This window comes from Trichechus manatus, unplaced genomic scaffold, assembly GCF_000243295.1.
Source record: "Trichechus manatus latirostris isolate Lorelei unplaced genomic scaffold, TriManLat1.0 scaffold00213, whole genome shotgun sequence".
Classification (NCBI taxonomy): domain Eukaryota; kingdom Metazoa; phylum Chordata; class Mammalia; order Sirenia; family Trichechidae; genus Trichechus; species Trichechus manatus.
Window position 1 is genome coordinate 2022009 of NW_004444149.1, and position 16362 is coordinate 2038370.

The 16362-nt window shown below is 62.4% G+C and overlaps 1 protein-coding gene across 1 annotated transcript; it reads right to left on the reverse strand.

The window, feature by feature from the left end:
- Positions 1–613: 613 nt before the first annotated feature.
- ZBTB7B (zinc finger and BTB domain containing 7B) lies at positions 614–16298 on the reverse strand. Its single transcript, XM_004388547.2, has 3 exons — positions 16161–16298; positions 3298–4448; positions 614–2906 (listed from the first exon to the last, which is right to left on the reverse strand). Exons 2-3 carry the CDS (start codon positions 4440–4442, stop codon positions 2441–2443), a joined length of 1611 nt encoding a protein of 536 aa, XP_004388604.1. The 5' UTR covers positions 4443–4448; positions 16161–16298; the 3' UTR covers positions 614–2440.
- Between the last annotated feature and the right edge of the window lie 64 nt (positions 16299–16362).

Consider the following 16362-nt stretch of genomic DNA (forward strand, 5'->3'; position numbering starts at 1 on the left):
TGCACCTGTGAAAACAGAGTTTTGGGGATCGGGCTGCCCCCCTTCCTCTCTTCACTAGTGACCTGGACGAAGAGAAGCGGCCTCAGCAGAGGAAGAGGCAGCAGCCCCTACCTGAAGCCCATCAGTCCGTCAGCATTCCCATCACCCCTCAGCAAAGGAAGAAGAGGCAGCAGCCCCCACCTGGAGCCCATCAGTCCGTCAGCATTCCCGTCACCCCTCAGCAGAGACAGCAGCCCCCACCTGGAGCCCATCAATCAGTCAGCATTCCCATGACCCCTCAGCAGAGGAAGAAGAGGCAGCAGCCCCTACCTGGAGCCCATCAGTCCGTCGGCATTCCCGTGACCCCTCAGCAGAGGAAGGAACCCCCATCGGGAACACATCCGTCCGTCAGCATTCCGGTCACCCCTCAGCAGAGGAAGAAGAGGCAGCAGCCCCTACCTGGAGCCCAACAGTCCGTCACCATTCCCGTGACCCCTCAGCCCCACTGACATCAGAAATTCTCAGCCTCCCAAGCTGCCAGCTTCAGAACCCCCAGTCCCTGTCTGTCACCTTCCCCCTCCTCCTCATCCCTCCCAGCCATCCCCCAAATAAAACAACCAAAGGTGGACACAAGTGTGACTCTTAAATAATTATTATTTCTTCCTGTCGCTTACACCCGAGGTGGGGGGGCGGGGGAGGGAACAGAAGAGGGGAGATCACCTCCCCCCCTAAGGCACTGACTGGAAAAGCCGCAGGGCGGGGGAGGGGAGGCCACACTGTCCCCACTCCCTGGGGCTAGGCCCCAGATCTCCCCAGCCCTGGGCTCCCCCATCAACTGAAAGGCTGAGGCCCAGGGCAACCCGAACCCGCCCCCCCAATATATTACATCATCACTTTTTAAATAGATAACAGGGACTGGTCCCGCTACCCCCTCCCTGTAACCCCCCCACACTGTTGGGGGTACCTGGGCAGCTGTGCAAATGGGCATGGGGGTGCATGAAAGGGAGGGCGAGCACCGGGCCCCTGAACCTGCCCCTTTCAAGGAGGGGGAGGGGCCGCCAGGCCAGGGAAGGGAACTAGTGCAAGGCAGAGCCCAGGCCGCAACGGGGGTCCAGCACCCAGCGAGGAAGGGGAGGAGACAGCCCCCGCCCCGAGCAGAACTGGAGAGTTAAAAATCTGAAACTAGATTTCAGCAAGACCAACAGAAGAGGCTATGTACAGAACGGGGGTGGATTCAATTCTAATGGAAGAGAGTGACGAGATGGCTCTCCCCTACCCAGCAGGAAGCCCGGGCTGGAGGGGCTGGGAAAGGGGCTCCTCTCCCGCAGCGCCGCAGCCCTTTTTCCCAGAGGCCCAGCGAGAAGTTCTGAGCCCACTCTTTGACAAGGGGGCGCCCGCTCACCAGCTGGAGTGGTTGAGGTGAGGCCTGCTGCTCGGAGTGGCCGCCGGGGGCGCTCGCCCGCGAAAGGCTGGCCGCCAGATGGCGCCCGCTCGCCCGCTCTCCGCAAGGCTCCCCACCAACCCCTCACCCCGTCCCACACCCAGCGCCCCGCCAGCCCGGGGGCGGCGTGAGTCAGGGGCGGCAGCGGTGGCGGCGGATCCGGCTCGCACCTGGGCGGGGAGGAGGCTAGTGGGAGGAGAAGAGGGTAGGACGCGGCCCGGCCCGCCCTGCCCTCTGGCCCCGAGGTGGGAGCGGCGGGAACAAGACATTCCCTGCCCGGGGACGCGGGAGGGGAGAGGAGAGGAGTGGAGCGGCTCCCCTAGCCGGGCGGGGCCCCTCCCGCTGCCCCCAGGGGCGGGCGAGCCAATCAGGCCACCCCGCCCCCTTCTCCTCCAGGACCCCATGACTCAGCGCTGGGAGCTGGGCGGAGGGGACTGGGATGGCTCCTTCCTTCCAGGCCCAGTCCCCCCCCCCAGGTCTTTCAAGCTTCTACCTTGCTTTCCCCCCATCTACCCTGCCTTCGCTGCCCCCTTTTGCATAATTCACTGCCAGGAAAAGGGAACAGAAACCAGGAAGGAGGGGTCTCGGAAGGGAGGGGCAGGCCTTCACCCCCTTACACAGCCAAAACCCCAAGGGGGTATGGGGTGGGGCAAGGCTTTGGTCCCAAGCCCCCCACCCCCTAGAAACCCGCATAGCCGAAGAGGGACCCCACGAATCAGAAATGCATTATTGCTTCTAGTCCCCAGGAGCAGCTGGGGACAGGAACCCCTCTTTTACAATAGAGCTGTAAATATATACATATCGTAGGTATCATTCCTTGGGGATCACCCCAATCTGGGGAGCCTCTACCCCAAAACCTTCTCAGCCTGGAACTGGAATGAGGGCTCAGCGGGGGAAGGAGCCGATTCTGCCGCCAGCAAGGCTCAGCGACCCTGGCCCCGGCTCTGTCCCGCTTGCTCCCACTGCTTGGCGTGGGTGTCCCCGGCCTTGTGTTGCCCCATCCTGGCCACCTGTCCCTCTTTAAGAGGACTCCATGGCACCCTCAGCCTGGGGCGTGGTGGGTGTCCCCTCCTCATCGTCATCATCAGGGGGCCCTGGGGTGGAGACCGGAGGCCCAGTGGGGGCTGACTGCTCCCAGAGCCGAGCCAGGGAGAGGCGGAAGGTGTCCAGGTGGCCGTTGGAGAGGTCGAGACCAGCAGGGGACGGGGTGGCGGTGGAAGGTGGTGGGTAGTGGGGGGGCGCGTCTTCCTTGCGGCGCCGCCGGGTGCGCACCTCCAGGCAGTTCTGGCCCTTGAGGTGGCGCTGCAGGTGGTCCTCCTTGGCGAAAGCCTTGTGGCACAGGTGGCACTCGTAGGGCCGGTCCCCTGTGTGCAGATGCATGTGGTTCTTGAGGTCGTAGCTGTGCAGGAAGCGGGCTGGGCAGTGCGGGCACGAGTAGGGGCGCTCTCCTGTGTGCTTGCGCATGTGGATCTTCAGCTTGTCGTTCCTGGCCAGGCAGGGGGAGGAGGCAAGGGAGGCGCTCAGAATGGGCCCCCTGGCCTTGTCCCGCTCCCGCCCCTCACCGTTTGTTTCCTATTTGACCCAGGATACCCTCGCTGACTTGCCCCAGCTTAACTGGGCCCGCCATCACCCACTCCTCTGCCTCCAGCCCAGCCTTCCTGGGCACTGAACCCTTCCTGCTCCATCCCACCTCCCTCGGCTTGCTTTCCCCTCCCAAGTCCCCCCCACCCCGTTCTGGTGCCTCTTCTCACTCCAGGAGGGACTCCTCACTCTAGTTCCTCCAGGACCACCTGCTTCCACCCTTCAAGCCTCATAACTCCTCCTCCCTGCCCCCTGGACACGGCCCCTGCTGGGCCCCCTCCCCACTGGGTGCTCACCGGGTGAAGCGGACGCCACAGACCTCGCAGGCAAAGGGCTTCTCGCCCGTATGGGTCCTCATGTGGCGAGGCAGTTTGCCGGCCCCGTGGATGATCTTGTGGCAGACCGGGCACTCCTGGGGCATCTGGGAGCGGCGTTTGCGCACTAGCTTGTCCTGGCCATCCAGGCCTGGTGTCAGGGTGTCCTGGTGCAGGGAGCTTAGGTAGGCCATCAGGTCGGGATCGATGGCGTCCTCATCTGAGCCCAGCTCCTCTGGGGACAGCGGGGGCCCGCTGCCCTGTGCGAGGCCGTAGGCTGGGGGATATACCAGCTCCTCTTCTTCTTCCTCACCCTCATAGCCCTCGTAACTCAGGGGCCCCTCAGGGGGCGAGGCAGTCCCTGCAGGAGGGCTGTAGCTGTCCCCCAGCCCACTGCCACCTACTCTGCCCGCCACCTCCTCCTCCTCGAAGGTCAAGGGATGGGTGGGCATTGCGGGCACCTCCGGCACCAGGTGGTTCGCCCGGGCCCCCTTGGTCTGCAGGAAAGCTTTTCGGGGCTTGCGGCTGCGGCGGGCGACAGGCCGAGGTGGCGGTGGCGGCGGTGGCGGGAGGGGGGCCTGTGGAGGGCTGTCCTCGCCGTTGGGCACTCCAGAGGCCGTGGCTGTGGCAAAGGCCTCCAGGTATTGGCGGGCCCGCTCACAGTCATCCTCATCAGGGCTGGGAGCTTCCAGCCCGCTGCCCTGCAGAATCTCCATGCAGGCCGCGATGACGCAGGGGATCTCCAGCAGCCGGGCGGCCTGGAGCACAGCCGGCATGTTGGCGCTGCTGGTGGTCAGTGTGGCTGTATAGGCAAACTCGAGCAGGGCACCCAGCGCCTCCGGCCCCACAAAGTCCAGTTCGCACACGCCGGCCCCTGCTCCCCCGGCGGCCATCCCCCCGCCCCCGGCTGCCATGCCCGCCCCGCCACCGCCCTCAGTGAAGAGCTTCTTGAAGTAGTGGCTGCAGGCCGCCAGTACAGCCCGGTGGGTGCGGTACTCAAGACCCTGCGTCCGGATGGTGAGGTCACACAGGTGGCCCAATTGGCGCTGCTCGTTTAGGCAGCTCAGGAGCTCACTGCTGTGGTCCGGGAATGGAATCCCAATTAGGTCATCCTCGGGGCTCCCCATCTTCTCCTGCAGGGGCAAGTAAGGAGGGGGGTAAGAACACACAGCCTGGCAAGGGGGGGTCTGGGGAAGGAACAGTGGCCAACGTTTACAGAGAGATGACTATGTTGTTGTTGTTGCAGGCTGTCAAGTCGATCTGACTCCCAGCAACCCTATCGGACAGGGCAGAACTGCCTCATAGGGTTTTCTAGGCGGTAATCTTTACGGGAGCAGATTGCTAGGTCTTTTCTCCCACGGGTGGGTTTGAACCACCTACCTTTTGGTTTGCAGCCAAGCACTTGGGCAATGTGCCACCAGGGCTCCTTTTCAAGTGCTTTACCTTCATTTAATCTCGAGCTAGCATCTGAAGTACTACAGTTATCCATTCTACAGACAAGTAAACTGAGGTTCAGACAGGTGAGGTGGCTTTCCGAAGTAAGTGGCAGAACAGGGATCAAACCCGGGCAGTGCCCAGAGTCACTGTTCCTAACCACTGTACCATTATGCTTCCATGAGCCTGTCTTTCTGGCCCTTTCCTAGAGCTCACCCCCATCCCTTTGGAAGGAACACTGCACTGGGAGTTTGGATGCCTGGGTCTTGGTTCTGACTTAATGAAGAATTGGGTGAAGGACTCTGGGTGGCGCCGGTGGCGGGTCTCAGTCATCTGAAAAGTTGGGTAACAGTCCATGCAGGGGAACCTCCTCACAGCCCAGGAAAAGGCCAGTGAGGGAATCCAGATTCACAGGGGACCAAGGCCTGCTCGAGGCCAGGTGTGGTCAGGCGCTTTAACTCAAGTTATCTCCAAAGCATTTGGTACGCAGTAAGACACCACGCAAACAAGAGGCAGAGGCTTCCAAGCACCCTCCTCCTCCTCATGCCCCTCCCCCAGCCACCAAAGGTTCATCTCCCCTTCTAGATCCCCTTCTAGTAGAGACCATACGGGAAACAGCTCCCATCAGCCCCCCCACATCCTCCCCTCCCCCATGGGGGCCAAGGAGCAGCCACCCTTTGCTGGGGTGCTGGCGCGGGTGCTTCCTGCCCCGCACAGATAAGCATCGCCCCGGCCCCCTCCCCCACTGCCAATAGGCCAAGTTTCACCCCTCCTCCTCCCCCTTGGCTACCACCACCACCCCTCCCTTCCCATTCCAGGTCAACCCTATTCCTGGAGAGCCCCCATCTCCACTGAGCAGGAGCCCATCGTCCCACCCTCTAAGCTATCCCTTCCAAGACCTAGCCAGAGAAGGGACAGGAAGCAGTGATCCCAAGATTGGGGCATAGGGAAGAGGAGGGAATCTGGCCTGGAAGTGGGGAGATCTGCTTCAAGTCCTGGCTCTGCTACTATCTTGCGGAATGACCTTGGGCAAGTCACTTCTTTCTGTATTGCAGTTTCCTCAGCTGTACAAGGAGGCGGTGGGAGTGGAAGGCCCAAGGGCCCAGCCCTCTAGCCCTGACATTTGGGACATCTGGAGCAACTGAAGACCGCCGTGTTGGGGGCTGGACAGAGCTGGGATCTGGAGTCAGCCAGGCTTGAATCTGAAAACTCGCTTTGCCTTTGATTAGCTGTGCAACCTTAAAAGAGTGATTTAATCTTTGAGCTTTCCTCAGCTACAGATGGGAGAATTCCACCTGACTCCTAGGAGGGTTAAATGAGACCATGCATGGCACAATGCCTGACACACAGTAGGTACTTCACAAACGTTATGCCTTTCCTTCTACCCTAAGACCCAAGAGGGAGAAATGAAGGCCTTGCCTGGGGGCCAGATTCACTATTACAGATGGCCTCTACTAAGAAAACTACTTGGGGACAGGTCCGCCTCCCTCCCGTGAATCACCCGACAATGGAGTCGGGTTACTACCAGCTCAGTGACCTTGGACAAGTCACTTCCTTTCCAAGGAGGCCTGTTTCCTCATCTATAATATTAAAGGTGGGCCAATGATAGGAAAAGGGATTTTTTGGGGCTGAGGGGTCAAGGGCCACAAATTTCCTCTTTAGGACACAGAGCTGCATTGTCTGTGTGCCTCCCTGCCTGCCACCTTCCTTGCACTACCAGGGCCTGGCTCCTGCATGGACGCCTGCCTGCGTGAGCAGGACCCACGTGTCTGTCTGTGCTTGTAAGCCACACCTAGGTTCCCTTAGCTAGCCCACTCATTCCCACCGTCCCCAAACCACTTCTCTCCCTGGAAGCCAAGGAGTCTGGGAGCGCTGCCGGCTCCCTTTGGTCCCCCTGCCGGTACTGTACGAACGGTCCAAGTGGTAGATGGCCCCAGGCCTCTGAAAGAACCAGAAACTGGGTGGGCAGCAGTACCAGTGGCCGCTTTAGCACTAGGGAGCACCCTCCTGGGCCCAAGCACATTGTGCCCCTCCTAGGGGGATGGGTGGAGCCAGCCTCCCAGTCCATTGGCAGAGAGCTGGGCACCCGCAGGCACGTGGCTCACCCCATCCCTCTCCCTCCTTTTCTCTCCACCCCACCCATTCCTGCCGCTAAGCCCGCCTCCTTTCTCCCACCCCAAGGCCAGTCTCCGCGGCAACTTGGTGTGGAGGGGCGCTGATTGGCTGACCCCACTGTCAGGTCACAGGCTCAGGCCGGTTCACCAAGCAACTCACACAGGGCTTGGGCAAGGGTGGGTGTTTAACCTCTTAGGCCCAACTGCAATGCCCCTGGCTAAGAGGTAGCAACCCAGGAGGGGGAGGGGTGAAAAGCATAGGTGGTGGGGAGAGGCAGAGGGCACACATGGGGAGGTGAGGATGTTCATTCAGTTCTGCAGCTTCTGGGAAACTCCCCCAGCCCTTACCCAGGGCCCTGGCACCCATGCCAACCTAGATGCCACCTGGAGCTGGGCTGGTGCCAACCAGGCCAAGGGGGCACTCCTACCCCCATCATCTGGGAGGGCCGGTGGGGCGAGGCGTCCCTTTCCTTCTGCCAGGGTGGGGCACTGGTGCCAGGGTGCCCACCCCACCTTGGGCGCCCTTCCCACCTCTGCATCCCAGAGGGCCCAGCCCCCTGATGCCCCGTGAAGGCGGCCCATCTCCACCCTGCCTGGCATGCCCCCTCTTGCTAAGACCTTGTGGGCATGGGTGTGTGTAGTGGCTGGGGGGGGCAGCTGTGCCAGGGAACCAGGCAAGGTCTGTTCAGTCTGTTTGCCTGGTAGGGGGAGAACTGGGGGCCCCGCCCCATCACTCCCCCCTTTCCCGCCACCCCCCCAGGCTCCCCTCACTGTCAGGCCTGCTAGACCGGCCAAGCCGGTGGGCAGCTCTCTTGAAAATGGGCCCTGAGTCAAGCTTGCCCCATCTTTGTGGGGGGAAAATTTAGGGGTGAGAAAGGTGGGAGGGCAAAGGTGGGAGCCCCTATCATCTGCCCCTCAGTGCCCAAGGGCACCTGCCAGGGTGTGTCCACCACCATGAACCCAAAAGGTGGAGGGCAGTGGCCCTGGCTGGGAAACGAAAGGAGGCTGAAGTCCTTCCAGGTGCTGAGCTCAGGCAGTGTCCAGTGTAGGGCTGGGGGGCACCCAGGGCAACACGGCTGGTTTGAGCTAGCTGAAGGACAGGGATAGGAGGCCCTGAATGGGGCAGCTGAGGAAAGCTGGTCCCCTTCCCCCTACCCCGGGGATTAGGGGAGCGAGGCTTAGTGTGGGGGGCAGCAGGCGGAACCAGGATTAGTGGTGGAGAAAATAGATATGGGCCTGAGACGCAGGCACGCGCAGCCCCCCCAGGCTAAAGTGAGTGCCCCCACCTGCAGGCTCTGCCAGGGAGCCTGAGAGGGACCTGGCCAGGATTCTCCAGGAGCAACGGCATGGAGAGGACCAGGCTGTGATACCTTCCTGCCAGGGAGGATGGAGAGACCTGAGACTCTTCCCAATGCCCCAGGCTCCTTGCCAGCCACCCCTCCCCCTTACTTCTTTCTCCTTTCTACCCCCCAGCCGCCACCCCAACTCCAGCCTCAGGTTCTCTTCCTGTTTTTTTGGAGCTAAGTTTGCACGAAGCCAGGGCTTTGGCCTGTGGCTGGACCTGGGGGGTGGGGGAATAGGAGACCCAGTCCAAAGTCCTCAGGGACCCAGGAATCCTAGTTCCCCAGCTTCCCCTAGCCCTTCCCAGGGCCTCTGGGGCCCAGGGGCCTCAGCCATCTGGACTGCCTAGTTGGGGAGGCAGGGTGACAAGGCTGAGCCATATCCCACTGGAGGATTGGAGGGGCTTCGAACAAGAGGTCCTCCGCCCAGCGATGCCCCAGGCACTTATGGTCCCCTTCTCTCTGCACCCCAGCCCCCCAAGCTTGTGCCTACCTTCCCCATCCCCCATATGACGCTTCCCCCCTCCTAACCTCACCACCCCCAGCACTCACACTTCCTGGGGGGAGGCGGGGAAGAGAGACCGCAAGCCAGAAGGGGGAAGGAGGCAAGGGGAGCTGGCTGCTTCCCGGTGCTGTGGGGGTTAAGTCTCTCCCCCCCTCAAAATCCCCCAGCCCTGGCACCCGGGCTCCTGAAATGAGGGTGAGCTCAGTGCCCCTCCACATTTTCTTTCCATAACCCCAGCCCTAGCCCACAGCACCCCGGGCTCCATCGAGGGGCGTATGAGGGAGACACAAGGCGGGAGAGGAAGGAATGGGGGTATCTCCTTTTCCCCAGCCTTCCTCAGTTTTCTCCTTTCCACCTTTGGGGACCCCGTGCCCCTCAGCCTCAGCCATCCTTCTCATACTCTTGACGCTTTTCTTGACCTTCTCCATCTGTCCCCTCACTACCTTGTCCGGCCCTTGTCTTCCCTGGCCGAGACTCTTCCTTCGCGGTCCCGCCTTCTGCCGGGCTCCTCACCTTGCTACCACCTCTGTGTCCTTAGGCCTCATCCTAGGGACCATCACTACCTCTGCCTGCCCTCTTCCATCTCTTGGCCCTCACAAGCCTCTCCCGCTTCCTCCATTTTCCCTCTGCCCCAAGCATCCCTTCTCTTCTCCCCACGCAGGGGGGGCGGGGTGGGTTAGGAAGGCACGGAGGAATGAAAGCAGGGACCTGGGCCTGCTGAGTCCTGGTCGTGACCAGGGGTGGCCACATTTAGGACACCCATGCCCCTCTTCTGGATGAAGCAGGGGACCAAAATTTGGGGGCCACTTGGGCAGGATGGTGGCGGAAGGGGGTGCAGTAAGAGCGGATGTGGGGTGGGGGTGGGGGGACAGACAACCTGTGTCTCTCTGCCCGTCAGAGTTTCCAGCCCTGTTTCTGCTGGACTTTCCCCAGAGAGCACCCCACCTCGAGGCAGGCCACTGTCCGCCTGGACAGACCCTGACCATCAGGATTCCCAGCGGCGTCTGCCTGGGCAGTGCCAGCTCCTCTCTCAGCCTGAGGAGATCATAGAAGGTGCCAGGGTCTGCCCGGTGCCCACCCCCTCCCCCCAGCCCAGAATCTCCAGCTGGGTAACTGAGCTGGCTGGTAACCCCACACCTGCCAAGCCGCCGGCAGAAACCTGAGCCCCCCAGCCCCAGAGGACACCCCAGCCCGATCCCCGGAGCCCGGCTCCCTGCCAGCCTGTCCAACCTCTTGTCCTGGACCAGCAATCACTCCGCTCCTGCAGGCCTTTCTCCTGCCTCCTGTCTTCTTGAGGCCCTCAGGCTCTGGAGCCTGTCTGCACTCCAGCTCCTCAGCCCCTCAGCCCCTCAGACCTTCCCAGGGAACTCTGGGCACCCTCTTCCTAGCCTGTTTTTCTGTTTCCCTCTGACCCTTGGCCAATTCTAGGCCTCCAAGCCTCCCCTGGGGCCTGATCTCCCAGGCCAGAGCCGGGCCTACTCACCTGAACGCCGAGGGGCCTTGCCGGCAACTCCTCCTGGCCCCTGGGGGGGAGCAGGTTGGGAGGGGTGGGGGAGGTAGGGTGGCTGTTCCCCGCTCCAGCTCCCTCCTTCAAAGGGGCCGCCCACGACCTGGCCCAGCCCCTCCCCCCCAGCCTTAACCCTCTGGGTGCTAGCCCCCCTCCCCCAGCTTGGAGGGAGGGGTTACAGGAGACCTGGCAGCGTGGGAGAGGGCCCAGAGCCTGCCGAGCCTCAGCCTGAGATGCCCCAGCTGTACCCACCCCCGCCTGTCCTTGCTGAGTCCTAAAAGGGGAAAAAGGTGAAGAGTAGGAAAGGCAGGCGCTGGGACAGTCCAGGAGGACAGAGGTGAGGAGGAGCACTGGGAGAGGCCGCTGGAGGTGGGACCAGGAGAAGGAAGAAGGGAGGGGAGGGGACAGGAGGCAGCAGTGGCCAGAAGCGGGAGGAGGGGAACCATGGCCAGTCAGTGCCAGGGGTGACAGGTGCCCAGGTCCCAGCCCCTCAAGGCATATAGGATAGGGGACCACAAGGAGTCCCTCCAGACCCCAGCAGGTTCCTCACCCCCCCAGAAGCTGGCCAAATTCTCCCTACCCTATACTGGGCTGGGGCCCTCAGGGGCTGGGCAAGGCGGCACCCCGCCCTCCCCACAGCCTCACCCCAAACCCACTCACATACCACAGTTCCTCGCCCAGGCGCCAGTCCCTGCCAACCAGGCCAGGGGGCAGCACCCGTGCCAGCCCCCAATGGCCAGGGGATCAGGGGGACAGAGCTGGCTTGAGGGGGTGGACAGATGGGGGGAGCTGTGGGCACCGAAAGAGGAAGGAGCTGGGAGGGGGCATCTGCTGGGAAGCGCCTAGCCCCACCCCTTGCGCAAGCCACTGCCACCCTGGCCGGTTGGGTGGGACCCGCCTGGGCCTGAGGGGCAACTCAGGAGGGCTCTGAGCCCAGATATGGGTGGGCCACAAAGTTCCACTTAAACAACTCTTGGGGTCCCTGTTTCCTGGAACGAGGGGGGCCTCAGTGTCCCCTAGACACTTGGCCATCCCAAGTTCTGCTACGCTAGGGGGGACCTCAGAAATGCCCCCTAAACTACCTCCTCCCCTTTCCCCCCAACAGCTGCTGGCTCAGTGCCGCTGGCCTGCTGCCCCTCACCAGCTCCCGGCCTGGTTGGCACCTACCCACCAGGATGCTGGCAGTCCTGCCCTTCTCTCCCTCCTACCCCCCTGCTCCCAGCGCCTATGCCAACTGTGGGCCTGGGGTGGGGGAGGGTCACCCCTGTGCCTTGGTGCCAACCAGTCGGGCCCAGGTCCCCAGTCCCTACAGATAGGGCCAGAGACCCTGTTCTAAGCCACCTGCTCCCAAGGCAGCACGCTGGTCAGGGCTACAGAGAGCCCAGGAGGCTACGGACAGCCCCATGAGCAGTCATTGGAGGCTCCCCTCCCCAGCATGGGTGGGGGCCGATGTCTCTCCCAGCCACCAGGCGCCAGCCCCCTGGCATTCTCCCTGCCCAAGCATTTGCTTGGGCACCGAAGTCCTTGCAATTCCTGAAAGCCCTAGTGCCCGCAGTCTAGGAGGGAGTGGGGTGGGGCTTCTCTCTGCCCTTTGATCCCTATAAACGGAGGGAACCAGCCTAGCGGACAAGGGGCAGGGAGGGAGTTCACGGGGCCCCTCCATTTCACCCCTGCCAGGGACAGCAGGACAGGGTGTGGGCATCTCTTGGGTGGGGCCCTAAGGTAAGAATGGGCAGCATGTCTCAGCAGTGGAGATGGACGTTAAGTCATAGGTACGTGGTATCACATGGGAATGGGATGGCAAGAACACGGTGGGGGCATGCACAGGGTACCCATGTTCCAACCCATCCCAGTCCCGGCCTTTACCCCCAACCAGAAACATTTTCAGATTCAGCCAAATTGAGAGCCCATGGTGGACTACAACTCCCAGTGTGCACCACAACTGCTTTGCATGTACCTTGGGACTTGTAGTTTCCTTGAGAAGTCCTGAGCACCTCTCCCCCAGAGCCTTGCAGAAGGGGTAGGGAGGGCAGTGGACTTGGGCACGAATCTCCAAGGGTGCTGGGTTTAAGAAAAGGTAACAGGCTAGGTGACCCACGGTGGGAGGAGAGGACCCCTGTTCCCAGGCAAAGGGGGAGGAAAGGAGGAAGGAAGGAGGAGAGGATGTCTGTTGAAAGGGGCATATGGGTGGGGAGGAGTTGGGGGGGGGCGTGGAAACAGGAAGGAAACTGAAGCCAGAGACATGAGGTCGAAAGCAAGGGCTGGGGGGAGCCCCACTCCGAGGCCTCCCCCATTCTGGTGGCCAGGGGAGACTTAAGAGGAATTAGTGACGTCAAGTGGTAGCAAATTGGTACGTTTGTGGGGTTACTGGCTCCATATTCCTGCCACCAGTCCTCAGCCCTTGGATCTGGCACAGGTGTTCGCTGGCTAGGGAGCTCTGACGGCTGATCAGGTTCTGGAGATGCCGGCAGGCAGAGGAAGGGGTTGGGGAGGTCAGGGCCAGGCCTGATGGCGAGTATGGTGGTGGTGTGTGGGGGGTTAGGCCCAGATGTGGGGTCAAGGAAGAGTGCTGTCCTTTAGGGCAGAAGCAGCTGGGAGGCCTCAGCGAAGAGAGGGCTAAGATGCCAAGACGGCCAGCCTCCCACCCACCCCAGGCTGTGGGACAGAAGAAAGAGGGCAGCCCTCTCTGGCCTCCCTGGGACATTTGCTAAAGGTAGCTTGCCCTTGTCCCATTCCCTTGAACATTAAAGGTGGCAACTCAGGGCGGAGGGCGCAAGGTCAGAGATGGGCTGAGGACCTGCTATGAGGCCACTTATGCTGGACTCCCCAAGGCTGAGACAGACGCTCACAGGTTCCAACCAAGACTCTTGCCAAGACTTGGGCCTCGCTGGGTGGGGGTCTTCATTGCCCCCGCTGAAGACCTTGGTGGTGGATGGCAGTCCCTTCCCTATCCCCTTCCCCCTAGTTCCCCAGGCCCGCCTTGGCGCCTGGCCGCCTATGTGTTGGCAGGACTGGGGGGGCGGCGAGGCAACTTCAAACTGTCCGGGCAAAACGTCAAGTTTACTCACGAGTTTACTCAGCAGAAGGAGGGGGAAGAGGCCAGGGCGGGCACACCCCATGCCAGGGTCCTATCCGTATGCCTGTCCCCACCTTCCTCCCCCACCCTCCTCTTCAGCCGGAGGCCAAAACAGGCCCAGGCCTCAAGGCCTGGTGGCAGGGCAGTCTTAAATCTCAGGAAGGTCAGGGAGCCAAGCAGGGGGGAGGCAGGAAGCCCCGAAGCAGGCCCAGAGGCTTCTATCAGAGGGCAGTACCCCGCCTGGAGCCCATTCACTACCCATTTGGGGCCTCGGCCTTGGGCCAGGAGAACTGGGCCTCTCAGCCACCAAGAAGGGGCAGTACCAGGCCAGGCCTCCAACCATCTGAGCAATCCCCTGGGCAGTGACTTCTGACCCCAAATGCCTAGTCCCAGGCTGTGCCTCAGGCACCAGCATGATGCCATCCAGGCAGCCATAGGATTAGGGGCTGGTTCTCTCAGCCCTGGCTTGGAATGGGGGGCCGGCACCCTATCTGACCTACTTCCCTTTCCTCCCCACCTGCCTTCATTCTCTGCTTCTCTCCCCCAGCCCTTACTGTCCCCACCCCAGAGGCGCTCCACCCCCCATGCCCGCCGGGGGGCCCTCCCCCACCCTTCCCCAGGGTGCCAAGTGCAAGCACACAAAGGGCCCGATGGTGCATTGTTAGCCCAGCCCCCGCTGCCCGCCGCACCCTCCCGGGGCGGGCACTAGGCCAAGGAGGAGCTGGGGGCCCTGGGTGCCAGGGGGCACCATGGGTAAGGGGGAAGAGGACAGCACCTGTTCCCCAGACACTGGGGTCCATAGGAGCCAGGGTTGAGGAGTGATGAGAGTGCCCCATTAGAGCAAGGCCTGTCTCCTTGACACCTGAGCCTAGTGGGCACTGCCTTTTTTCTTCCCCAGTGCCCCTTTTTGGTGGTATTAACGCTTTCCTGACCCCTGCCCCGAGGCTGAGGGGTGTGGTACCCAAGGGAGGGGACAGTGTCTGGGGGTGCCAGGAGGCTGTGTCGTGCCCACAGCAACCATGTAACAGAGGCACGCTGGGGGAGCCGGGGTCCCGGGGGCCAGGGATGGGAGGCCCTGACAGAGATTTCTCCTTGTTTCATCAGCTGCTCCAGGGGGAGCCCCCTGCCCTTCTCCCCAGTCACTGCTAAGGAGGAACACCAAGCTCAGTCACAAATACGACGTCCCTTTCCAGCCCAGCCCAGCACTGCTGATGCCCACTCTTTTCCTCCCAACCCAGTGCCCACCTCCATGCCAGCTGCCCTGTAGTGCCAGGCGGGTACAGGGGTGACCAAACCAGTTGGTGTGGTGGCGAGCAGGAGGCAACCCCATAATGCTCCAGGCCTCACTACCCCCACATACACACACTCCCGCAGGGAACAGAGTTCCCATCCTGCTTTAACCCCTCACTGTCCAATCTGGCTCCCCCTGCCCCTGATAAACCACCTCCCTCCTCCAGGAATAAGCTGGGGGAAGGAGGAATAGCTGCGCTGACTCATTCCCGTTCTCAGTTCCAGCCAGGGGTCTCCAAGTCATTAGGGCGGGGGTCAATTCGAGAACGCCCTCCACCTGGCCCGGAAGCCAGGACAGCCTGCCGGTCTCCCCCTCTCCCCAGCACCCACTTCCGGTGTCCCAAACTAGGTCAGCAGCGCTCGTTTCCTGTGGGTCAGCTAGCACCGGCGCCTCTGCCCCTCCCCTGCTCCAGACCCAGGCTCCCCGCCCCCCCTGCCCCCCAGGGCGCCCCGAGGTCTCACCACGTTTCAGCTGCCCTTTGATACGTGGGGGTAGTGCGGGGCGGGGGGCAGGGGACCCGCCCTCTCTCTAAACACAAGCAGGGCCGGGGCGCCTGGGCAGGCACGTGTCCGGGCACAACCCGCTGCCCACACCGCCCCCCCCACTCCCAGCCCCCCCCCCAGCTCTGGCCGGGACACGTCGCTCTCTTACTTGGGGTGGGGTGGGAAGAGGGAGAGAAAACTGGGAATTCAAAGCAGCGCCCCCCACCCCTTTGAATGGCAGCCCTCTGCATGCGGCGCTCACTGTAGATTCTACAACAACACAGTAGCGACCCCCACCCTGGGTAGGGGCAGGTGCGCCGGCACCGGTGGACGTGGTGGGGGGGTGATGGTGGGAAGGAGAATTCTTTCCAGTCACCCACCCTCGCACTCGGGTTCTGGGGGGCATGAGCTGGCTCTGAAAAGGTGGCAGTGGATCTGGAGCCTGAAGGAAGGGAGTGGGATTGTGGGGTGGTGGAGACAGGAGGTACTTCTATGGCGCTCGGAGGTTGTCGCTGAGCCCCCCTACTGCTAGAGAGAGAGCGCAGCTTGGGAAGCGCAAGAAACCGAACAGTCCAGCCGGTAACTTTCCCCCAAGCCGCGGCTCCTCCTGTACCCCGCCACCCCCCATACAACTGGCCCGGGTCCAACCCACCGCGCCAGGGGGCGCGGAGGGGGGGGGGAGCGACTTGTCCTAGTTAGAGTCGGTCAGCGTTTCCATTCCCTCAACTCAGTCGGGTCAGGGGGTCTCCCCCTAAAGTCACGAAGGAGACTGGGGGAGCGCTTAGCGCGCCTCACCTCCTCTCCATCCCAGAGCCGCCAGTCTGTCTGATTCCAGAAGTGCAGACAAAGTTTCTGGGGACCCTCCGCCCAGGGTTGGGGGACGGCCGTAGTTCCTTCTCTACTCTTCCTCCCAGTGAAAACCAATTCCAACAACCTAGGGTGCTGGGAAGGTACGGGGAAGGGGAGCGGTGGGAATCTGGTCTGCATGCGTGTGTGTCTGGGGGGGGGGTCCCTCTTACAGGACGGACGAAGGACACTGCAGTAGTCTCGAGTCTGGGGGACCCCGAGCCGTGAGACAAAAGTGGGGTACACTCACCTCTTGGCCGTCGGGTCCGCTGGCTGGAGCTGCTGAGGCACCAGTTGTGAGGAGAAGCGCGTCCCCTGCCAGGCCCGGGGGCTTGGGGCCCTGCTCCGGTCCTGGTCAGAAGGCCGCGGTCAGTCGCTCGCCGCTCGCTGCTGGGGGGCTCCTCCTCCGCCGCCCTCTGCCTCCTCCTGCCGCCCGCCCCCCCTCGGCCGCC